The following is a 24,158-nucleotide window of genomic DNA, read 5'->3' as shown; positions in this document are numbered from 1 at the left end:
ACGACTGGAGGACGAGATCTGAACGACCTAAAGAGGCTTTTGAGACGTACCTCGTGGACATTCGACTAATTATGCAACGCGCCGGATACACCGAGGCTCAGGAACTGTAAAGGATATATTATAAATGCTTTCGGAATACTAGCTATTTACAAGACGAATTATTTATGAAAAACTTGAAAACAAAAATGTAACATTTTTGAAGGCAAAAATCGATTAGGAAATGTCGTTTTATCGGCTTATCGTTTTAAATTATTTTCTGTGGATTGCCATTTCTCACTTCTGAGCAGCTAGTTTTGTGCACCACTCCACTTTTTGGAGTCTTGAAGTCTATCCGACGTCCTAACTTTCGTTAGCTTATAAGCGATAGTTGGAGATAAATCATTTGTCAAGTCACATAAATCTTTAAGACCGAAACATAGCTTTAAGGCATAAGGCGCGGAAGCTAGACTTTGGGTGGACCCATTTTAAAGCTATTCTTTGAAATTATGAATTCCTTGAAAACGGGAGCTTTGGGTCATTGTAAATGTCTTTTTTGTGTACTAATCGCCTCGTACTCTTTGCGGAGGTTCTTTCTTATCAGTCGCGCGCTTTCGCTCTCATATTTTCATCCGTCTGAATCGCTGTATATCGCCGGAATAACCCTCAGTGAAGAATTTCACTTCCTCACAAAGAGAACAAATTAAATTATTAATAATTGAATCCATTTTTATTATACATTAAACAGTTTACATTCAATAGTAATGTTATGAACTGTAAGCTATGGAATGAAAAATGTTAGTTTCCAATCTTTTCAATGTCATCAGCGCTATCAGTATTTAAAACTTGAATGTCTTTTTTAAAATGTTTTTCAATGGCCCTACACACTGCCATACATTTTTCTCCGCTTACAAGGTTTATAGCGATTCCAGACTTTCCTGAAATAGAACGCAATATAAGTGGTGATTAGATAGAAGTACTTTGAAATCAAGCTTCGGGTGCCGAAGAATCAATATAAATGCAAACGAAAGCACATATGTAGGTATAAATCGTCTCCGAGGCTGAATACGTACATATTATTGATAGGCATTATGACAATAATATGGCCGGACTAGCTTCATATTTATATGCGATTTTCGTACAATTGAAACAATGGGGGTGGGGGAGATCCCCCGCGGCATAGGCCGCGGCTCTACCTGCACGAGTGCATACTAATTCGTGCACAGTATCAAAAAACGATTCATGTTTCCTTTTCACACTATCTTATAATTCATTTTCTTCCCTTCATTTGTTGACTACGATTTGTTAATGGTATGTTATTGCTTCCCCTCACTGTTCTGTTCTATTACTCTGTTCGTTGAAGTTAGTTCCCTAGATCTCGCTTTCACGGAAAGAGTGTTTTCCCTAGCAAAGAACCTAATTGGCGAAAAGAGAACCCATTTCAGGCAACTACGACATGGTGAACAAAAACTATGTTTGTAAATATAAATAAAAAAAATATATTAATATATATATATATACATCCTTCTGCAATTTCATTTGTTCCTTCTGGATATAATAATGATCCGATCTGTTTCGACATCATCAAAATAGTGAATGACATAGATTTGTGTCCTTTGTGGGGGCGAAATTTTGAAATACACTTGTAATATTGGGATATCAGAGGAATCTGGATACAAAATTTTGTTTCTCTAGCTTTTAATTTCTGGGATATAGGCTCTCATCGGACCGACAAACACACATGGCCATATCGACTCGGCTATTGATGCGGATAACAAATATAAATTTACTTCATGGGGTCGGAAACGCTTTCAAATTTTTTGTTTTAACTAATATGACATACCAAATCGTCCGGTACGTCCGATGCGATGCAAATATGTCTCGCAGTCTGCGTTGCCTCGAATATCTACCGGCAGGTCAAAATTAACGACAATTGTAACTTGTTCAATGTCAATACCTATAATGAAGAGTATAATTTGAGTAAATAAATGTTTGTTTTATTCATTAAAAAATTACCCCTTGATAAGACATTTGTGGTTATGAGAACTTTTTCTAGTCCTGAACGAAATCGATCCAAAACAGAAAGTCGTTGATCAACAGTCAAGTCACCAGAAAGAACAGCAACAGAATGACCATCCATAGTCATCTTCGATGCAAGCCAAGCAGCAGTACGACGCGTCTAAGAAATAAAAATTTAAAAAATTTGTTATCAACCCTGTCATGCATCGACATCTTACAAATAATGGCAAGGGAAAAAAGCGGGAATGTTGTGAACCGCGGCAACAGCCGCGGGTCTACTTTTATACTATGAGGATCCAGCTGGGAGCCTCACATTCATAAATACTTACACTCCTAAATTATCCAAGACCTAACTCAATCTAAGACACATCTCGTATTGAAGCGAGCCCTTTGCATAGAACACTGAAGTCAGAATTATATTTGCTCATAGCCGAATAAGGTAGAACGTATTTAGCCTTAGCATAGTCAAACACGCGCCAATTGATTAGCTCACCCACACCCAAGAAACAGTGGCGGAGAGGAACCACCACGGAGAGCAACAGCAGGGAACGAAATTAATATCACAAAGAGAGAGAGACTCTTCACTCTTTATTAATGACTTGCCTTCGGTATTAACAAACTCTCGAGTACTTATGTATGAGGATGATGTCAAACTCTGTGCCCAGTATAAGGAAATTTCATTTCATTCTCGCCTGAATGCTGATATCAATAACTTTCAGTCATGATCTTGTGAAAACTTGTTACTAAGCGAACTTCACCGAATTGTTCCGGTAGAGGCCCCATTCATTGTTAAATCACTACACGTCTTTAATAAAGTCGAGCGAAAGTGCTTCCTTACATTTTTCGGCATAAAAAGCCCGTTTTTCATCTTGCCAGAATTTTCAACCTTCGATGGCATCATAGGACTCGACACATTAACCGAAGCTGGCGCCAATATTAACCTAGGGACAAAAAGACTTCACTTCGGAAATTAATCTGAAAAGATTTTGTTCCACAAGTGCCCCAGCGTCAAGTTCACAAAAGTGGACGACATCGAGGTTCCGCCAGCTGTAAGAGACGAATTTCTCAAAATAATGGCCAGTCGCATAAAAACATTTGCAGATCCAAACGAAATGATGCCCTTCAACACGTCTGTAGTAGCTACGATCAGAACCGAAGATGAAGAGCCAATTTACTCAAAAATTTACCCTTTCCCTGTAGAATCCACTGATTTCGTAAATGACGAAGTGAAGGACTTATTGCGTACAACAGCTCCATATGGGTTGTTGGAAAGAAAGGAACCGACGACTCAGGTTCAAACAAAAAACGGTTAGTCATAGACTTCCGCAAGGTAAACACAAAAACCATGCCAGAGAAATACCCGATGCCTAGTATGTCCATAATACTTTCGAAGTTGGGAAAAGCAAGATATTTTACAACCCTTGATTTAAAATCAGGATACCACCAAATCACGCTAGCTGAAAGCGATCGTGAAAGATCTCACTTTCGGTAAACGGAGGAAAATATGAATTTTACCGTCTGCCATTTGGCCTAAAGAATACTTCAAGTATTTTCCAGCGGGCCATCGATGATGTGTTCCGGGAGCATATCGGTAAGATATGCCAAAAGAGAAATCCCAATTCTTCAAAGAAAAAGTTGAATTTCTAGGATTTGTCGTGTCAACCGAAGGCACAAGAACGAGCCCTGATGAGGTCAAGGCCATTCAAGAATTTGGACAACCCTCCAGCTTGTTTGGTGTGCGATCATTCTTGGGTTTAGCCAGCTACTACAGGTGCTTCATAAAGGACTTTGTTCAAATAGTAAGACCTATCACCAGCATTTTAAAGGGAGCAAACAGCAATCGAAATCCATTCCTGTTCACTTTGACGAGGTACAAAAACAGGCCTTTCTACCCAGACTTTAACCAGCCGTTTGACCTAACCACTGATGCCTCATGCAGTGGTTGAAGGCGTGTGTGCAAATACCAATCGGAGAAGGAGACACATTTTAACGTCATCACCATACATTAATATAACTGAATGCGAAATAGCTTGCGGTAGGTCATTCATAGATAGAAAGAACAGCAACATTCGATTGTTTTCGAGCTTTGAAATGACGGATAGCTGTGCAATACCGTGGTAGCTTTCGATATTATGCTCTATTATGGTATATCAAATTGGTCGCAGCAGTAGAGAAATGAAATTCAAAGAAAAAAAATTATTTAATCACATACATGTCAAATTTTTGGAGAAATTAGTGGATAGTGTTAGCATAATCAGTTGTTTAAAAAACAATATGTAATTTTTACATGCAATTTAAAAAAAAAAATGTTTTAGGAAAACCCCAAAATAAATGTACTCTATAGTTAGTTGTCAATTTTCGATAATAAGCATGAAATTTGTACTCACATGACAAAATATGATGGCTTGGCCAATGCTGATGCATCCATAAATATTTTGTATTGCATTATATTTTCCGTCTTCATTTTTACATTTAACGTAATACTGTTTAATATTATCCAGAGATTCCTGCTCTCGATTCAATCTAACAAAAAATTAAGAAGTTCTTAAGTGAAAAAGTAGGAAATATAAATATTTACATATAAATATAGACATAGATAGAAGGCACTCCGATTGAAAGCCGACAGCTTAAATGAATCAGTTATACCTTTCAAACCATCTTTCCATTGTTCATTCAGGTTCTTTATTTCAACCTCTGTTGAAAATTAGAAAAGCCCGAAGAACAAAGTGACTATAATTTTGAGATTCTACGCAATTTTAAAAGACAACAAAATTATGTGATCAAAGACTTATTCAAAGATGTGGATTCTAGACCATCAGTATCCAATGGTTCATTTGACAACTTACTTGTACGAATATGTTTTATGTTGTAAGAATATGTTATATATAAGAGCTTAATTACCTTATAATTGTTGGCTCAGTAACAATTAGTTGAGCAAAGTCCATTACTTCCCTATCATAGGTAGCAGAGAAAAACAACATTTGGCAATGAGGATTGAGCATTCTGAAATACAAATACATAACATTTTAGAGGATTTTTAAGGTAGGTAAGGGAGGGAGGTAATTTTGTTCGTAATGATATGACAACAGTATGAATAGAGGCTAGTAGTGGTCTCAACTCGATCGAAGCCAAAGTGTAAATTTTGTACTATCTTTCTATTGCCAACAATTCGTTTTCTGTGCCGTTTTGGTTTCTAAGCTAACGTTACGAAAAAGTACCTTTGCCTTTGCTCGCTCAGTACCATGCTCTCATTTCATCATATATTCTTTATCTATACTCGCTCTTGTTATCTTTTCTTTCCTAAGCCGTCGCTAAGCCAGCAGCAGCCATCCTGCTGTAGTTAATTACTGCTTGATATAGTTGGAGGACAGACCTTTTTGTCTTCATAATATTAATTTAGCTCGAGATCGGCTCGCTTGTCGCATTCAATCATTCGTTAATACTATATAGTAAAAGGCTCTGGTATCTTCGGCCACCCTCAACATACAAATTACCTACAATAAAATTTATAACGTAGTTGAAATCATTAATTCGTGAAATTATTTAAAAACTAGTCAGCGAAAAAGCTCGTTGTCTCAACAAATTTCGACCAGTTAATATTGAAAGTCCTTAAGCGGTGAAAGCAAAAGCATTTGTAAAATTTACATTTGTAAGGTGAAACGAATGAATGAATAATAATAAATAAAAAACCGTATGCACAGTCCAGAGTAAAACAAAAATGTCGCAGGAAATAAGCGACACAAAATCAGACAATGACACGAAGTTGTTCCTGCTGTTCAAAAACACGATATCTCTTATGGTTTAGGAAGCCATAATCGCTTTATGAAAGACTCATTTTTTAAAGTTTTTCAAAAAGCATATCCTTTTCCCTGGATGACCTGACATCTATCCTTTCCGGATCCAAGTCCACTGCCTTAACTACACTGGACTTCTGGATGTAGGGTTTCATGCTGGAAAAACGCAAAAGCCCAAAATATATGCCTTCAATGTCAATCTCATTGTTCAACAAAGACACTGATAGTTTGTTAGTTTTAAGCATGAATTGATGATTTAATATAATTAAATGTATACATACTTATGTATTCGAATACACTGATCATGGTGACCTTGAGTGGCTATCATAACATCTGCTTCGTCTAATACAAAAACTGAAATTTTTTTCATGTCAAAAAGACGAAACTTGTATCCCCAGTCTAACATTTTGCCTGGTGTTCCAATTAGGATGTGCTCAGTAATTTTTTTATTACGATCAACTGAAAACAAACAAATTTTAAAAGTTTTCAATCTTAAATTGATATGAGCTTCTTATGTTTTACAGACCTTCTTCACCGCGAACTGCAAATCTTAGTTTGATGTCGGGACAGTACTGTCCCATACGTGCAGCAACTTCCCCTGTTTGGATTGCCAATTCATATGTGGGGGACAAGCACAGGACCTACAATTAAATATAATTTACATTTTGGTCAAAAATTCATTTATAAATCTAAGTAATACAATATGGTTTTCAGAATTTAAAAAATACATTTTGTGGAATATAACGATCTGGCACTAGGAATGCTTTTTACTCTTTCAGGCCCGTAGATAACTGTAGCGTCTTCCAAGCAGAATGCTTTTTACTCTTTCAGGCCCGTAGATAACTGTAGCGTCTTCCAAGCAGAAGTCATAGCCATCAGGAAAGCTGTTACCGTTATGGCAACGTGTAAGCTTATAATAAAAGAGCAATACAAGCGACTAACAGACAGATACATATGTGGAAATTATTATGACAAATAGATAGAAAGCGCACCTTTGAGCTCTGCAGACTTGGCCGGAAAAAAGCCAGTCATACGTTCCCCTGTGGGAGCTTCTACCTGCTACATACATTGCCACGAATCAAATATACCATGTGCTCTTGCAGTACCGGGTACATTTACCTGTGGGTGATTTAAATTAACGTTCACACGGCTAAGCATTGCCAAGACAAAGGCAGCCGTTTTTCCTGTTCCAGACTGGCTTTGAGCTATCATATTTTGTGGTGGATCTGCAAGGAGCGTTGGCAAAGCAGTCTCTTGTATTTTCGACGGCGTGTTAAAGCCCATTGCGTAAATTCCTTTTAAAAGTTCCGTCTTCCTATAATTACAAATCTTGAAGCATTTAAGTATTCAAGTATTTTTTTAACTTACAGATTTAATGCTTCGAAAGTTTTCACAGAATGTAGGGGTGAATTCGGATTTTTTTGCTGTACATCAAGAGATAGTTTTGTGTTTACCAATCCTTTTCCCAATATTTTAATTAGGAGGCTGGTTTCAGCAGGGCTATAGGATGAAAATATGTAAACAGTTCAGTAAATTCAGTAGTTAATTACATTGTAAAAGCTTAGCAACCGCCTGAGATTGATTTCGAGCTATCTTTGTTTCAGGTCTCAAAGAGTCCTCTTCAAAAACATCCTCTTTTCACCAGCCATCTAAGCCCCTTACTCTTGAGCTCTGTGTCCAGTATAAGGACATTTCATTTCATTCGCGCTTGCAATCCGATCTCAATAACTTTCAGTCATGGTGTTGTGCAAACTTGTGATTCCTTAATGCCTCAACATATCAATTTTCTCGCCCCTTGTTGGCTCCCTATACCCTATGCGGTGGTTCTTTTGAGTAAATGGTGGATGATCTTGGTGTTGTATTAGCCGCCAAGCTAGGGTTTTCTGAACACATTTCTACCATGGTAAAGAAGGCCATGGGCGTGCTTGTGTTTATAAAGAGATAAAACACCAGCAGAACACTATGGTCGGATTCGATACAAAGCACAGATCAGAACAGATTCGCATGGTTAACTTGAAACATCATATCGCGACATAGGCACTAAGTTATTAGTGAAGCAGATGCTTCATTTAATGTGAGGTCAGGAGCCAACCTTGAGACAAAAACTTGCCGCTTTAGTGGCACCCCAACCAGTGGTTTTGGCACCACAGGGCTGGTACCTGTGATGTCAATATCAGGTGGTCCTGGACGTTTATTTACTGGTGGGATTGGACGCTATTGAAATTTCTGGCTGCATGCTCTCCCAGGTCATAAAGTGCCCTTGCAGTTGCAAAGCTGATGAACTGAAGGCGTGGTCAGCGATTGGTATTGGTCAGCGATCCAAATTGCACAAAAGCTTTTGAAACAAAGCATTACAAATCAACTGGTTGCCTGTTTGTTCGAAACTGGTCAACAACAACTGGTAATGTATCAAATTTCAAATTTCAATAGAGGAGTAGGAAGTAGGAAGATCAACTCTGAGTGGTAATCTGGTCATTCTGGTTATCTCGTGACGACCGTTGTTTTATATTAAAATGTAGACGCAGACACCGACAAAACATACATTTCTGACTGCATATTCTCCAAAAGGACACTATCGACAAGCACATTTAATACATCGAAGGCCCTCTTTAGTCTTCGAGTGGAACATTTTTTAGAGTCCCAATTTAAGTGGATCGAGTCGGTTTTTAGTACGGTGTGGTCGGAGTTGAGTTGAGCGATCTATGCTTTGTATCCACTCACCACTTTGCGAACTCTATTAAGTTTCACAATTAATTTCGACCGGAAACGACTAGTTACTCAGGTACTCGATACATATTTGTTGTACATATAAATGTACTCATACATATTTTTTATAAATATTTCTATAACCTTCTATGTAAAATAAATATATGTATGTACTTGTACTATGACTTTTCCTTGTTATGGCCAAATATATACAGATATGTATGGTTGTATAAATAGTTTTATATTCTAGGTACTTACTCAGCGACGTCGGGTTCGGATTCTTCATCATTTTTCGTTGCCGGCAAATCATACACAGAACTGTTGTTCCTGATAGCAAACGCATTCTCATCAGATTGAATTTGTAGTTGGTCAACCTATAATCGACAAATTATAAATATATATATTTACACAAAAGGTTCAAGTACATCATTCCATACCAGCTTGGTTACTTCCTGGTCTTCTGCTTTTTTAACCCAATCCGTCATATTTAATGTTTAGCTCACAACAAAAGAATTGATAAAATTTAAGCGTAAATATCAATAAGTCGATAAGTCGATACTCATTCGATATCGAATTATTATCGATTTGAAGAACTAATGCAAAGTTAGAACACTAAATAATCGAACACTGGATAGCATTAAAATATTAAGGTAGACTCCAGTTTTAAATTACATTTGGGTTTTTAGGTAATCCCGCTTGCACAAATTTTTCTCATCTATACATATGTTTCAGTATTCTCTGATAAACAACAATAGTTGACCTTTCCTAGGTATACAATTTTTTTTTTTTAATAATAATATTTTCCATAGCTTGTTTAGACGGAAGAAAGTGCGTGATTGAAAAAGATCAAGACATCTTTAAGCTATTTTAAAATTTGTTTTATGAATAATAGTTGTTTTTTGTGGCAGTCTATATATATTATATCGGTATTTTTTTCAAAATGGTAACATTAATATTTCAAGAAAACTGGAAAAGTTGAACGATAAAAAACTTTGAAATGCGATTTAAGGAGGTTCGCCCACTTTCTAATTTAAAAGTTTAATATATTCCATACGGTATGCCGGAGCTACAAAGAGATATGATTTTTAGATTTTAGGAATTGCAAAAATTCAATGCAAACAGATATAAGATACTTTTATGTGAAAATAAGGCACTAAGATTAAAAATAAGTGAAACAAATTTCAAGTCTTAACAATTAAAAAAATAAATGCTTCGGTTTTCACCAGCTTTTTGGACAGCAATAAAAGAAAAGGCAGTAAATAAATATTTACGCATATCAGCACAAATGTGCATGTAACAGCACTGAGTGTTCTCATAACATGCGCATAACAAGACAGCGCGGTAAGGACAGCTATTTCCCGGCACATTTAACATAAAATGTTGCTGCAACAAATTATTTTGTGATAATTAGCAATTTCATTTTCTGTTTCATACAACAAAATTCAAGTAACAACAAATTTATTACTTTCATGGCATGAACCCAATAACGACAAGGAATGTAATTAATTTGACGTCTGTTAAAGAAAATATTATTTAAAGAATCGTATTTAAAAACAACCAAAAATATTTGCAAATAAATGTATCTTGTTCTGAACAGAAAACAAAAATAAGAAACAAAAAACAGAAAAAAACATTTATTTTTCTCAACAAAGCAAATTATTTTTTATTATCAAAAAACGAATATTAGAGCGTACACATATTCGAATCTGAGTACTAGGCTTCAGTGAGAACCCGAGCTCCCTTACTATGTTGTTTCATTTACTTCGTTCCACAATCAAAGTTTATTTATTATGTCGTAAACGCTGTGAGTCGGTGCAACTCTGATTGTATTTTCGCTCGTCAGAAGCCAACTTCACTTCCTTCCTTCTTTTAGAATTTGGTCGTCTTGTAAGCAGGGTGTGTATAATATTGGATGTAAAGAATCTATTGATACCTTTGCAATCTTTCGTTTAGTGTGTTATTTTTTAATTTATTGTGTCGATCAGCAATACCGGAGTTCATTTTTCTATATATATCGTAGACCTCGTTATGCGTCAAATATTTCTTGCATATTTTACTTTGGCTGGACGACCTAAATATATTTTTAAATATTTGAAGCTAGTCTACCTTCTGAATAAATTTGAACATATATTAAACCCTTATTGATATTTAAATTATAGATAACAAAATGCACATCTTTGGATTTAAAATGACTTTACAGTCAAATGAATTGATGGACCGATGATGTGACTGTTATTAAATATATAAATAACATATAAATTTGTTACTAGGTCTATCAAGCATTGGAAATGGGGGCCTATCGTTATATGCAAGAACTGTATAGGAAGAAGCAAAGTGATGTTATGCGTTACTTGCTGCGTATACGCGTCTGGCAGTACCGCCAGTTGACGAAACTTCATCGTTCGCCTAGACCCACGCGCCCAGACAAGGCACGTCGTTTGGGATACCGGGCCAAACAAGGATTCGTTATTTACAGGATTCGTGTCCGCCGTGGAGGTCGCAAGCGTCCAGTGCCAAAAGGTTGCACCTACGGCAAGCCAAAAAGCCATGGCGTTAACCAACTTAAACCCTATCGCGGATTGCAGTCAATTGCCGAGGTATGTAAAAAGAATAAAAAAAAAGAGTTGTACAAAATATAATTTTTCTTCTCATGATGACAAAAATTTTTGGTCAAAAAAAAAAATGTTGACATAACTTCCTTAGATGTCTGAAATTATTTTCCAATATAAATAACTATATACCTATATGTTTCATTAAAACTAATAGTTGAACTATTGTTTTTTTTTTCCTAGGAACGTGTCGGCCGTAGACTTGGTGGATTGCGTGTCTTAAATTCCTATTGGATTGCACAAGACGCTTCATACAAGTACTTTGAGGTCATTTTGATTGACACTCATCATAGTGCGATTCGCCGTGATCCTAAAATCAACTGGATATGCAAGCATGTGCACAAGCATCGCGAGCTTCGTGGTCTTACCTCTGCCGGTAAGAGCTCCCGTGGTATTGGCAAGGGCTATAGATATTCCCAGACAATTGGCGGATCTAGACGTGCTGCCTGGAAGCGCAAGAACCGTGAGCATATGCACAGGAAACGTTAAATTGTAAAGTTTCATTTCCGTCGAACGCGGCTTTTGAATAACAGTGATGTATTTGAAAGAATAAAAAAAAAATTATATTGCATTTTGTGTGTTTAATTTAGTCGCGCAGGTAACGAACCGCCGAACCTGCGGATAAAAATCTATTGCAAAATATGAGTTCTGAGATGAGTCTCTGAGATCGACTATAAAAGCTAGAGCAACCAAATTTGGTATCCACACTCCTGTGATATCGGACCTTGACCTGTATCATATCGCTATCGTCCTTTATAGATGACTTTGGTTTAATTCCTGTTGGTGGTCACCTGCGGTACTCAACGTTTTGATGTACGCCAACCAACTATTTTGCCCATTTCGTCATCATCACGCCATTTCATCGGACTTATCACCATGCTGGTCCGCAGTCGGGACTTGAAGCGAAATTCCTCATGTACTCCCGGTCCAGACCTCGTCTTGTGGAGCAAAACATGGCTGCCTTACCGTACGACCGAGTACTGCAGGACCTAATCATTGCTGCTTTCTTGAGCGCATCATTTCGTGGGAGCAAGGAACGAATTAGAGGACCTTTGATTGCTATTTATGAGCGAGAAGCATAGTGCAGCACATTGCATTCACAACGCCTCGCTCGCCGCATTTCGTCGGCTTGTTGAAGGCAGCAGTAAAGACGGCCAAACAGCATTTCTATCGCGACTTGGGATCGTTTCGCTGGAATCAAGGATGAAAACTTGCCATCGTTGAAGTTGCCCTTAGCGCGGGTGACCAAGGTTATCGCTGGAGCTGATGGCGCTGTGCGAGTTGCCATCCTGCAGACCCCATCTGGACAAGCTGTGGGTCCTTTTCAGTTGAGGATCCTGTTAAATCTTGGATCCTGGACTTTCAATGGGGGGAGTATGATCGGAGCAGCAGCCGTTAAAAGCTGTTAAGACACGGTAAGAACTTTTCTCTTAAGTTTTTGGTACGTACGCTCTTACTATTTATTATCCACTGCGTCGACCCTTTCGTTAGTCAGTCCTCTTCGTCATCGAACACCTTAATCTAAGTTCACGTCCACCGCTTCTACCAAAACGACACAAACATCGAATCGAATAATAAGTAAAATGTTTTCGTTTTGAAAAAGGGAGCATCAATTTATGTGAATTCAAAAGTAAATCGGAAAACTTTTGTGAAAACTGGAGCCTGGCTGAATGTTTCAACTGAGCTAGAATTATAGGTGCCACAGCAGGGGCCTGAATAAATGTGCAGACAAGAATGAGGCTGATACATCAAAATATTGATATTTTGTAAATCAATCATTTTTGGTCGGTGTCTATAATTCTTGCCTTGCCTAATTGTTACATATTACTGGTGACCCGGCAAACGTTGTTTTGCTAGTCGAAGAAATACATTTGATATAAATGCTCGATGAAATTGTTGGCGTTGTTGGTCAATTCCTCTATGTCTGTCGACTATATATTTTTGTGTGTTACTCTCCGTTCTAGTTGTGGATTTCGTTCATCTCGACTGTGATTCGCGTAACTGCGCCATGCTCACACGCTCATCTGCATTGTTTTCTTGGATTTGTTCACCTGAAATTCGTACTCTTATATCTCGCATGGTTTCAGATTTGATCTTTGACGACTCAAATTGGCCCCTCTGTGTCTTATTGGCATTGCTCAAATATATTAAATTCTTGGAATACAATGTTTGTTATTGAACTTGAAATTTTATCACGAAAATCGGTCGAGTCATTTCAGAGGAGTTCATTGTGCCACGAAAATAGCAGCCCGATATGTCCAATCAAAGTAAGCGGAAAACCGCCTTCTTCAGTTATATGCATTGAACCATTGTGCACAGACTTAAAGTCGAGACAGTTGTGCATATAAACATCCCAATATTCATGTCTCTTTATGCTGGTCAGGAAGGTGAATCCTTGATGTAGTCACAGATGATTTAAGAATTCACCACTGCACTTTGTCCATTTTACAAGGGCGTGTATAAAATGATACATAATAAAATTATAAACGCCAAGCGTTTTTATTTAATTTTTTTCAGCTACTTTTAATACGAGACTTGTTGGATCATAGCGAGTCATTATGCATCATCTTTTGGAATACCCAACTCTGAATTGGTCCATTCTGATGGGGTAGGGTAGTCGAATTCTCCCTATTAATTAAAAAAAAACTTAATATATTGCATATATATTTATAGATAAGGTCATACCGTTATGTGATCGGGTTCATGCCATAAGTGCCATATTACCCACCACCACATTGCTCCACCAACGACTACAGCTCCGATTTTAGTTGCCTTTGAGTGCTCCGGAGGAGCACTTCGGTACGACACACTGAATAATATTATATAATAACATCAACTGAACTCGGATAAAATTATTAATGAATACTTACACATGACTACCTCTTTTTAATATTTGATTGCCCAGAGCATTGCGCGCATAATAACCAACAGCGAGACGGTAGGACATAAAATTTCGAACAATATTCATATTGTACGAATTATGACTTTAGCACTAACAACCAGAACGATTGACAAATATATAATTTTGATATCGTTATCGAAATAGTGAGCTGCGGAACTATTAGACGGGGAACAATAGAAAGGAACAAAAATATAACTTTTTCAATATGCTCCGGATGCAACTTCTGATGCAAAATCTCAAAACGCTCAAAATGAAAACGGACTGTTTTGTTTTAAAAAGTAAAACGCAAAAATACGTGACAATAGAATGTCGGTTGGTTATGTTAAATATATTTGTATGTTTTTATAATTTGACCGGCTGATAGGCAGAGTTGCAGGTTTTTGCAGTATATGTAGAAGCGCTGCCTGTTGGACAATATGAGCGATTTTGCCACATCGTTGGAACAATCGCACCATCATTCATGGTCGCGACCCATCAGCGTCATGTGAAGGAAACAACTGGCGGTTCCAATCCGAATGAAAGCATTTATCGGCTTGAAACGATATTCAAAGTATAGCAAAGCTATCCGCTATTCGTAAAATGTTTGAGAAAATTGTAACTTCGCACTTGCAAAAGTTTTGCAAGTCTCTTATATCTCCAACTCAGAATGGTGGTCTAAGGCGGCGATCAACCACCATGAACTTTTTGGAGGCTTTCATTATTAAAGGTTTTCAAGGTAACTTACAGACGGATGTTATTTACACCGACTTTAGTAAAGCATTCGACTCTGTGAACTATTCCTTTTTAGTATATAAACTTGACCTTTAAGGGTTTCTGCCCATCCTTCTGAGATGGATTTCTAGTTATCTTTGTTCCAGGTCTCAAATAGTCCTCTTCAAAAACTCCCTCTCTTCAACAGCAAAGGGTTCTTCGGGAGTACCACACGGCAGCCATCTAGGCAGCCATCGAAATGCAAAGTAATGGCATTTCATCGTTCTAGCCTCTTGTTGGCTCCCAATACCCTGTGGTGGTTCTTTTGAGAGAAGTACCCTGCTGGATGATCTTGGTGCTATATAAGACGCCAAGCTAAAGTTTTCTTAACACAGTTTTACCATGGCCAATCTAAATATGACCAAAGGAATTTGACGACCCCTACATAGACTCTCTCTACCTCGCTGTTTCTTCCGATCTTAGAATACAACTCCCGTGTACGGTGCACTCAGTACAAAGTACAACTGGACTGCTATTATTATACTTCCCATCCGCAGTTAACCTTAGAAAAATGCTTGGTGTAATTCTTATGCTGAACTTGATCAACGGTGACGTAGATAGCCCTGATCTGTTGAACCACATAAGCTTCACGATTCTTGTGGATTGAATTATTCCTTGCATGAACCGTCAATGGTCTCATATTTGGAAATTCCCCCTACTATATTATATCTACCACTAAGGTGCTGAGGCTCGAGAGTCCAGAATTAATTCGTTGCTGGTGAAGGCATTGCCGAACAGACGAAACCGATTGACAGCGGGGTCGCGGTAGAGACGAAGTACAGGCGAAAAGGGAATTGAAACCCCGCGCGCTCCCTCGTGCCTTTTGGGTCCTAATGTTAGGACCCGCCATAGAACAGCTTTTTGGTCGCTCATGCAACATCTTGGTATTGTATAGTCTTTGCTAATACCCTTCCTTTTCTTATATTACCTATACTGGTATACCTTTCTCGTAATTAGTAATTGTATTTGTATTTTGAATGCATTCTTAGTTCTTTTAGTAAGTTTAGTTATAGTTTTCTTAGAATATAAGTCTAACGTATTCTTTAGCTTCCGTTCCGAACAAACTGTGTGCTCCGGCTGCCTATTTTTGTTAACAGGCATGACAACTTATAGTCGCTACAATATATTTTGCCAGCATGTTTGCGATCAGTTCGGCTAACACGTCGCGCGTAATGCGGCAGCGCCCCTTGTTTAGTTGGGTGATTTTGGAGCCGGCTTCTGTCACCAGACACCTAAGTTCTTCCGGTGGCGCGGGCCTATTGTGTGCCATGTAGCAGGAAGATGCCATAAGGCACTTTTCCTCACTCTCCAGCATCACAACCGTCAGGTCGTCCGTGCTGTAATTAAACATAAGATGAGCATGGATTCCCTTCCGTACGAGTACGGCGGTTCTGTTCCTGTTTACCGATGTTGAGCATGGATTCCCTTCCGTACGAGAACGGCGGTTCTGTTCCTGTTTACCGATGTTGAGTAGAGAAGGTTATAATTTGAGGACTTTAGTCCGGCCACAGAATTGCCTCACGCAATCCACGGCTCCTGGACTAAAGCAATGTCAGCGGGCCCTTGCTCTATGGCAATGAGGAGCTCCGCCGACGCTATCTTGCTTTTATGGAGGTTGAGTTGCAGCACCATTAGTGTCATTGGTGGCTAACTCAACCTCACTCGACGGGTTGACTATAATTGTCAGGTCACGCAAGTCGTTCAGCGCAAGACCCTGGGCGGCCTCCACTATGGTTTCAAGACCATCGACATCGCCTGACTGAAGGGTGTGCGCATCATTATCCTCGGTTTAGCGGTTTTGCAGTCGTAGGTAGACGCTACCTACGCCCCACTCCATTTTCCCGAACTTGAAATACAAAATATCCTCTGCCTCCTTGCTGATGTGGAGGATAACATGCTGGCCCCCCTCGTTGGGTAGTGGGCTACTCGCATACAGCACCTTCCAGTCAGCCGTTGGCACGTCCGGATTTTGCCTTTGCAGCAGCTTCAGTGCTCGCTCCCCCTGGATAGCAATGGGGAAGAGCACCTTCGCCTTTGGTATGGACGGGATCAGCTCGCTGTCTACCACCTCCAGCTTGGCCCCCTCCCACAGAGCTTCCAGTAGGGGCACCTTCTGCACCAGCCACTGCCGCGTGGGGTCGTCGTTACATTTGAGGATCTTGACCCCGTTCAGCCATCGAACGTGGGCATGGGAGCGCTGGGGTCCTCCCCCATTCGCGTGAACTGTGATTCAACAAGCTGCGCGTGGACTAACTTCCACTGCGCCGCCGTCATCTTCCCGTTCTCGTCACTGCGGTCGATGAAGGCCACAATGAGATGTCTCTTGGACACTTCGCTCATGGCCTTCTGTCTCGGCTTCCTTGCCTTCGGCTGGGGGGTGGCCGCCTTGGGCCCGCGTTGGCGCATGCTCGCCGGAGTATCTTTGGCAGCACTCTCGATCGAGCGTTGCCTCTTGGTGGCCAACATCTCCTCCACCTTGTTGGCGAATCCACCGTTTGCTGCCTTCATCTGGGGCAGCTGCGCGTAGTGTTCGCGACCCTCCTGTACCCGTTGCTCAGCCCAGGCTTGCTTAGACTTCTCCTCTTGGGATATATCCGCCTTGCACTGGAGCCGGCTCATTAACTTGAGGGCCGCCTTATACTGAGCTTTTGACTTCATCCCCTCCCTGAAACGCTTCGGCCCTTCCCTTGCTCCTCCCCGTGCCCGCCGGTGGTAGCAGTCACGCTTTCCACTGACGTTTGGGTTGACATCCCAACCCGTGTTCGCTCCTTTTCAGCCTCCATGTTTGGTCAGAAGGTCCATAGGCTAAATTTTTTCGGGGGGACCACCTCCTAGCGTTTTATGTCTTCAGTTCAGTTGGTTCAGTTGGTTCAGTTCCCCCGACTCTAGATCGGGAAGGCGATGGACCATTGCCTTAGCTGGACATTACATTATCCCGGGCAGGGCAAGTGACAGTGCATTACCCTCGCCCGGGATAATGCAGTGTCCATTGCCCAGCCGGCACCCTCGTGGAGAGTTCAGCTAGAGGATTTTTGCCAGCCTTGGATGTCTATAGATCTTTATATATAAACTTATAATATAACAAGTTTGCTCATAAGTTTGCCCTTTCTTTTAACAATCATTCCTTTGAAAGCTAGAGTATATTGTCGTGCGATACGGCCGATTTCGAAAAATGACTTGAGATAGTTGTTAAATAAGGAATACATACGGATATCAATTTTATTTCGAATTGGACATTTGGTTTTGGTTTCCTGCACTGTTTCTATATTCTACAGTTGTAGTCTAGTATTTTATTGAAATTAGTAATTTGAAATGTTTCTTCTTGGTTTCAAAATCAATACCAGAAGCTAATTTAAAAAAAAAATGTTTAACTGTTCTTTGCTATGCAGGCTTTGTACTTATACAATTCGATCACATCCGTAAAATTGCATCTTTCCATTTGTCCCCTTTAAAGCTGGACTTGCCTCGTCCAAATTGACATCATATCATTTAATATACAGGGTATAAAGTCGCAAAGGAACAGCAACTCAAAACTTTTTGGGAACTCACGCTCCTGTATTTTTTCAAATGAGTTGCCAATACAGTCGTGTTGCAACTTATTTAAATTACATTTCGAAGATTTACGAATTTCTCGGTTTTGATTTGATGTTTGGTGGTCAATGTCTATGGACGGTTATGTCTTGCTACTCTACTGCAAAGGGTATATTAAATTCGTATTGTCAAAGTTAAATTCCTTACTGGATTTGGTTACAGTTTATATGTATGTGTACCTTATATTTGTAGAGCACACGGTGTTCATATGTATGTATAACAGTCAGAAAGAAGTGTTTTCCAGACCTTAAAATGTATATATACGTGTACATATATGCATATATTCTCTATCGGATTCAATAGCCAGCCGGGTACAATAGCCGATACAACTACATACAGACTTTATAATATCCTAACTTTGGAATTTTTCATCCCAATAATACTAAACCTACTTGGAACTAAAGATTTTATTAAGTCTCATACCCTTGAATAATCATTTAAAATTTAGTGTTTCAAGAATTTTATGTTGAGTAAGCTATGGTCAGAAGAATCCATTACTTCGTTCTACTTGTTTTGTCTTTTCTGAATTAGAACCGCATGCGGTGTATACATATGTACATATGTATGTATGCATGTTTTGGGCATGCACATGTAAATTTTGTTGTAGATCACGTACCACTCCAGTTGAATTTTAATGAGGAACGGTAACCCAGAAGCACCGGAATAAAAATCGTATTGTGAAGACTTGTATTTGTTTATTTATGTATGTACATATCTATATTCCCGTGATTCTTTCGAGCTATGTATACTTCTACGAACCTTTACAATTAGAGTTGCAAATAAAGACTAAAATTTATTCGAAATACAGATACCATCAAAGAAAATTCAGTGCTATAAAAATCGGAGTCTGCAATAGTTATCTTAAGCTTGCGCTTCAATACGCATGATCTAATCGCTATATCAACATTGAGAGATAAACTGTGCTTGTGTTTAATATTTGTGGCATTGTTTTGCATGTTTATTTATCGTTTTTTGCATAATGTGAATGTGAATTTTATATTTCTAGATAGTAATGGAGCAGATATCAGTCTGTTCTATGTTTCTGAAAACACAAGTAATCTATCTTGTAAAATGCTTGGACCCAAAAAGTATACTATATGTTTGCATAATTGTTTTAGTAACTCTATGGTTTTACTGGTTGTTTTTTGTACCTTTTGTGTGGAAAAAGGTATGTATTCGTATTTTACAACTAACTCTACAATTCACAACATCACGACGGGTTTTTAATAGCTTTGAGATCGGTCATAATATTTTCAGTTGAATAACCATAAAGCTTAGATCATGTTTAACAGTCGCGAAGGAGATGGTTTGCAAAGGTCTTTGGCAAAGTAAGGACAGATAGCTTTATAAGTGACAAGTGGGGAACAAGCGTCTTGAGCAGGCGGTGCGATTGAAGCAAGGTCCCAAAATAGTTGTGCCCCTGAAGAGTATGTGCAAATTCACTAGCCTGAGCAATTGTAAAAAGCAAAAATGTAGGGGAATTCTTTTTTTTGATTTAAGGGGACTATATTTTTGCAATAGACGTGTTTAGTAAAGACATTTTTTTATTCGGAAATATGTTTTTCCAACATTCCCTAATTTTTCCCTTAATTTTAATAGGTTAAACAGTTTTTTCAGGAACCAATCTACCTTGTAAAAATAGAATTAGGTGATATGCTTACATACATATATATTTGGGGGAGTATTTTTTTTAAAACTGTAAAATATCTTTGCTTCAAGATAGAACCACAAAGTTACATAGGTTAAAATTAAAAAAAAAAAATAAATAAAAATATTGTTTCTGTTTTAGTGTTTGTAAGATATAAGTTGTTGTATTATAACTGTAAGATATCTTAAAATTGCTTAACAAAATGTGTTATATTGTTTTCACTTTTAGTATTTGGACGATGTAAGTTACTCCAAAGTGTCCCTAACAGAAGGTTTCTGTCGTAATGATCAAAAGCGCGATGCAATAAACCGCATACGAAAAGCGAAAAAAAACAGTTCAAATGAAATGCCGCCACCATTTCCAAACGGTTGGTATGGTATTCTAGAATCATCGAAACTCCAACCCGGTGACGCAAAGTTTATAGCATGTTTGGGAGAGAAACTTGTCGTCTATCGCACACATGAGCATAAGGTTTTCATTTTGGATGCATATTGTCCGCATTTAGGAGCCAACTTAGGCATTGGTGGACGAGTTGTTGGCGATAACATTGAATGCCCATTTCACCAATGGAGTTTTCGGGGTGAAGACGGGGGATGCAATAATATTCCATATAGTACTTCGAGTAAGTATTTACTATTTAATTCGATTGTGCTTGAATGTTTATCATTGAAATTAAACATTACAGTTCCTCGAGGTACCAATGTTAAAAAATGGATTTCGCAGGAAGTTAATGATTTTATATTTATTTGGTACCATGCTGAGTCTTCGGAGCCTTGGGAGCTTCCTGTACCTATGGAAGCTCAGAAAAAAAATGTTTACCATGGGCGAAATGAATTTTACATCAATTGTCATATTCATGAGATACCAGAAAACGGCGCTGACATGGCGCACTTTGCCGCTATTCACAATGAAAGCTTTCTTGCTGGTAGCTTGGCACCCAGAATTAGTGTTCTGAGCCGGTTTGGATGTCATAAATGGAATGCAAGGTAATTTGATCATATTTTTACAGACGTTGCCAGGACATGTAGACACTACCAGCTGTATTCACATTATCTCGATTTCTTTTCCAGGCGCTTAGATACTAAATAAATAAATTATTTTTTAAATATAACGTTCTGAGTTGCTGCGAAAACCGCAACTCTACATTTATACCCGATACTTAGTCAGTATGGCTCTCCTCCGGCAGACGCTAATATTAAACGACACGACAATGAGTGCGTGAGAGAGAGACAGAAAATCAGTCTGAGTTTGACTTATACGATTTGGTTCAGATTTGGTTTTGCACTCTAGAAGATATAATCATTCTCTACGATTCAGCGTTTTCAGTTTTCTCGTATCTTTGAAATTGTGAATGCCACAGATTTTCGCCCTTTGTGGGGGCGGAAGTGGGCGGGGCAAAGTTTTGAAATATTTTTATAGCAGTGACATATCACAGAAGTCTGGATCCAAAACATCGTTGCTCCAGCTCTTATAGTCTTTGAGCATTAGACGCTGAAGGGGACGGACAGACGGACTGACAGACAGACATGGCTCAATCGACTCGGCTATTGAATGTGATCAAGAATATATATACTTTATGGGGTCGGAAACGATTCCTTCTGGACGTTACACACATCCACTTTTACCACAAATCTAATATACCCCGATACTCAAAATGCGTGCACGTATAAAAAACAGTTTGTGCTTCCACATGGCTTATTTTGCTCAGTTTCTGAGGGGGCGAGTCTGCTTAATTTTTCATTTCGGAGTGCAGACAGTATAGCAAAAATTGGTTGAGCATATTGTTCGAGATCTGTCCATAACTGAGAAACTAGCTTGAAAAATGACTAGGAATAATAAAATTAATAATAACAAAGCCCCACAAAAAAAAAGTGTCGTGCACGGCTGACCAGAGTATTCTAACCATCACGTCAGGTTTTTTCTAGCCTCAAAAAACCCAAACTCGTAACATAGTGGAAAAATTCATCGGATTTGCTTGATACTCGTCACTCGGGGGCTTTTGGGGGTGCTGGTTACGAATTTGATGTCAGTTTTCTTGTTTCGAGATGTATCGAGTTCTTCGACAGCGCAGTGGTGTCTTTTTTTTTGGCCTCGTGAGTGATGCTATAGCCAAAAGTAATGGGTTGCATTACAGTTGCGAGGCATGCCGTGCGGTGGAGAAAGATATGGTGACTTTTATCAGGCAGACGCGGAGTGGCTTTAAGGAGCTGAACGTAGGTTTTAAAAACCAATACGATCGTGTTCAGGGCCCCAAAATACATAGGGATATGAAACTTTGGTCAGCCGAGCACGACACTTTTTTTTGTGGGGATGTGAAATGATTCCACTTTAAGGGGTCGAAGATGCTCCCTTCTGTCTGTTACCCACATATGTATGTATGACCAATTTTGAAAACTTTTCGCCGATAGCGTTATTTTGGTATGTTTTTGAAAACTTTTTAGGGGATCGTTTAAAACTTTTTATTTTATGAATTTATTTATTATAGTTGTTAATTGTATCTGTGTATACAAATATAATAATAATATCATAATATATATATTAATAATGTCATAATATACATAATTATCATAATTTTCTGCTACTTTTTCAGTTGGTTTCCAACAACAGGAAAAGATAAGCATATTGCTGAAATAGCTCTCACTCACTCCCTAAAAATAATTGGAAAGGTTAATTGCTTTCAGATGAAAGTCTCCGGGAAACAGGTTACAATCTTAATTAAAGCATCGAGGAACTAAAGACATTTATACCATTTTAGATCGGTCCGTCCTACGTTTACCTAACAATGAATTCATCCATCTTCGGACAAATCCAAATCTTGCAAACGATAACACCAATTGAGCCTTTACTGCAAAAAGTGGTCCATCGATTTTATGGACCACGTTGGCTAGGGCCCCTATTAAAAGTATTTATTTACGGAGAAAGTATAATGGTATGTATTTAAGTCTTAAACAATTTTTATATTATATATTTATATAAACACTTTATTTATATTTTAGTTTGAACGCGATATTAATATGTGGAATCATAAAGTTTTTCGCCGAAATCCGATACTAGCTAAGGAAGACACTTCTATTAAGCAATTTCGAGTTTGGTATTCACAATTCTATACATCCAATAGCAAACAATTCTCAGACGTGGCCAACGTAGATTGGTAAACGTGAAAAGCGAACATAAAATTTCAAGCAGTAAATGTAAACTGAAACAAAATTGAGAATTCTAAGGAGACCATGAATGACAATTTTTCTACAGTGTTGTTCGGTCTTTGAATAAAATTCATAGTAAACCTTCTCGTACATACATATATGTATGTATGTATATATGATGAGAATTAATCAAGGCGTTTGGGTCTGAAGCGGTAAATAAGCTAAGTATAGAAATAGTCATTTGTTTAAAATTATCCAACAGCCAAAAAAAAAAACCTGTCATCAAACACACGTTTTTTGTAAATGGCTAAATTTATCCACATAACTTAACTATGATTCACCTAGTTCTAATGAACTTTACAATCAGCCCCCAAAACATTGTAGCTTGACCTTACCGTCTGGGAAATGTACAGCTCTCAATATAGTGCTGCAGCAGGTATAACAAGAGTAAAGAATACAAATGATAGACAAACTTTTAGAGTATCAAAATATTTTTTTTTGTAAAATCAATTAAATTGACAACGATGTTCAATTGTGACAATTTATTGTAGAACTCCCAGAGTCAGGATTGAGGATTGAGACATTACTTCGACGCACTCCGTGCTTGCGGGCAAAGGTATTTGGTTGGTGGTGACTGGAATGCCCAACACTGGCTGTGGGGAGACACTTACAATTCCCCTAGAGGGCGAGAGCTAGCGGAAGCCATCTCTGCCACTGGCGCGAAGATCCTTGCAACTGGATCACCAACCAGGTATCCATATGTACTCAATCACACGCCGTCCTGCATAGACCTCGCAGTGCATCATGGTATTCCGGATTCAAGAGATTCAAGATTCCGACCATCTGGCCCCAGTCATCAGCATTGATACAGATGGCATTATAGAAAATCCAAGCCCTCGTCTAGTCACCAAGCACACTGATCTGCACGGCACAGTGGAGCAAGTCCATAGATTGGCAAGGCACATCCTACAGACCTTCGATAATCTAGAATAATGCAATGCAGTCTTCATTGATATGCAG

The 24,158-nt window shown here is 38.6% G+C and overlaps 4 protein-coding genes across 7 annotated transcripts; 2 read left to right on the top strand and 2 right to left on the bottom strand.

Moving 5' to 3' along the window:
- Nucleotides 1-684: 684 nt before the first annotated feature.
- Dbp80 (putative ATP-dependent RNA helicase Dbp80) lies at nucleotides 685-9,091 on the bottom strand. The gene is made up of 11 exons (XM_033382478.1): nucleotides 8,933-9,091; nucleotides 8,754-8,869; nucleotides 7,158-7,289; nucleotides 6,909-7,104; nucleotides 6,316-6,430; nucleotides 6,071-6,248; nucleotides 4,897-4,998; nucleotides 4,383-4,518; nucleotides 1,993-2,155; nucleotides 1,820-1,933; nucleotides 685-914 (listed from the first exon to the last, which is right to left on the bottom strand). Exons 1-11 carry the CDS (start codon nucleotides 8,978-8,980, stop codon nucleotides 775-777), a joined length of 1,440 nt encoding a protein of 479 aa, XP_033238369.1. The 5' UTR covers nucleotides 8,981-9,091; the 3' UTR covers nucleotides 685-774.
- Nucleotides 9,092-10,258: 1,167 nt separating this feature from the next.
- On the top strand, nucleotides 10,259-11,675 carry RpL15 (ribosomal protein L15). The gene is made up of 3 exons (XM_002135736.3): nucleotides 10,259-10,391; nucleotides 10,766-11,092; nucleotides 11,288-11,675. Exons 2-3 carry the CDS (start codon nucleotides 10,784-10,786, stop codon nucleotides 11,591-11,593), a joined length of 615 nt encoding a protein of 204 aa, XP_002135772.1. The 5' UTR covers nucleotides 10,259-10,391; nucleotides 10,766-10,783; the 3' UTR covers nucleotides 11,594-11,675.
- Nucleotides 11,676-13,543: 1,868 nt separating this feature from the next.
- LOC4811647 (NADH dehydrogenase [ubiquinone] 1 beta subcomplex subunit 2, mitochondrial-like) lies at nucleotides 13,544-14,133 on the bottom strand. Its single transcript, XM_002135737.3, has 3 exons — nucleotides 13,975-14,133; nucleotides 13,790-13,913; nucleotides 13,544-13,732 (listed from the first exon to the last, which is right to left on the bottom strand). The coding sequence occupies exons 1-3, from the start codon at nucleotides 14,070-14,072 to the stop codon at nucleotides 13,661-13,663; spliced, it is 294 nt and encodes a 97-aa protein (XP_002135773.1). The 5' UTR covers nucleotides 14,073-14,133; the 3' UTR covers nucleotides 13,544-13,660.
- A 4,676-nt stretch (nucleotides 14,134-18,809) lies between these two features.
- On the top strand, nucleotides 18,810-23,327 carry nvd (cholesterol 7-desaturase nvd). 4 transcript variants are annotated; one of them, XM_033377098.1, is made up of 7 exons: nucleotides 18,947-19,050; nucleotides 19,354-19,515; nucleotides 20,224-20,617; nucleotides 20,681-20,981; nucleotides 22,586-22,697; nucleotides 22,751-22,924; nucleotides 22,992-23,327. In XM_033377098.1, the coding sequence occupies exons 2-7, from the start codon at nucleotides 19,360-19,362 to the stop codon at nucleotides 23,148-23,150; spliced, it is 1,296 nt and encodes a 431-aa protein (XP_033232989.1). In that variant the 5' UTR covers nucleotides 18,947-19,050; nucleotides 19,354-19,359; the 3' UTR covers nucleotides 23,151-23,327. The 4 variants fall into 4 exon arrangements, with proteins under 4 accessions (XP_033232990.1, XP_033232989.1, XP_033232991.1 ...); XM_033377099.1 differs by lacking the exons at nucleotides 18,947-19,050; nucleotides 19,354-19,515 and adding an exon at nucleotides 18,810-18,827; XM_033377100.1 differs by lacking the exon at nucleotides 19,354-19,515 and having other exon boundaries at nucleotides 18,952-19,050.
- The last annotated feature ends 831 nt before the right edge of the window (nucleotides 23,328-24,158 follow it).

The sequence above is a fragment of the Drosophila pseudoobscura genome, chromosome 2 (genome assembly GCF_009870125.1).
Source record: "Drosophila pseudoobscura strain MV-25-SWS-2005 chromosome 2, UCI_Dpse_MV25, whole genome shotgun sequence".
In the NCBI taxonomy this organism is placed as follows: domain Eukaryota; kingdom Metazoa; phylum Arthropoda; class Insecta; order Diptera; family Drosophilidae; genus Drosophila; species Drosophila pseudoobscura.
Note: the sequence above shows the minus strand (reverse complement) of the source record. Positions and strands in the feature narration are given on the sequence as shown.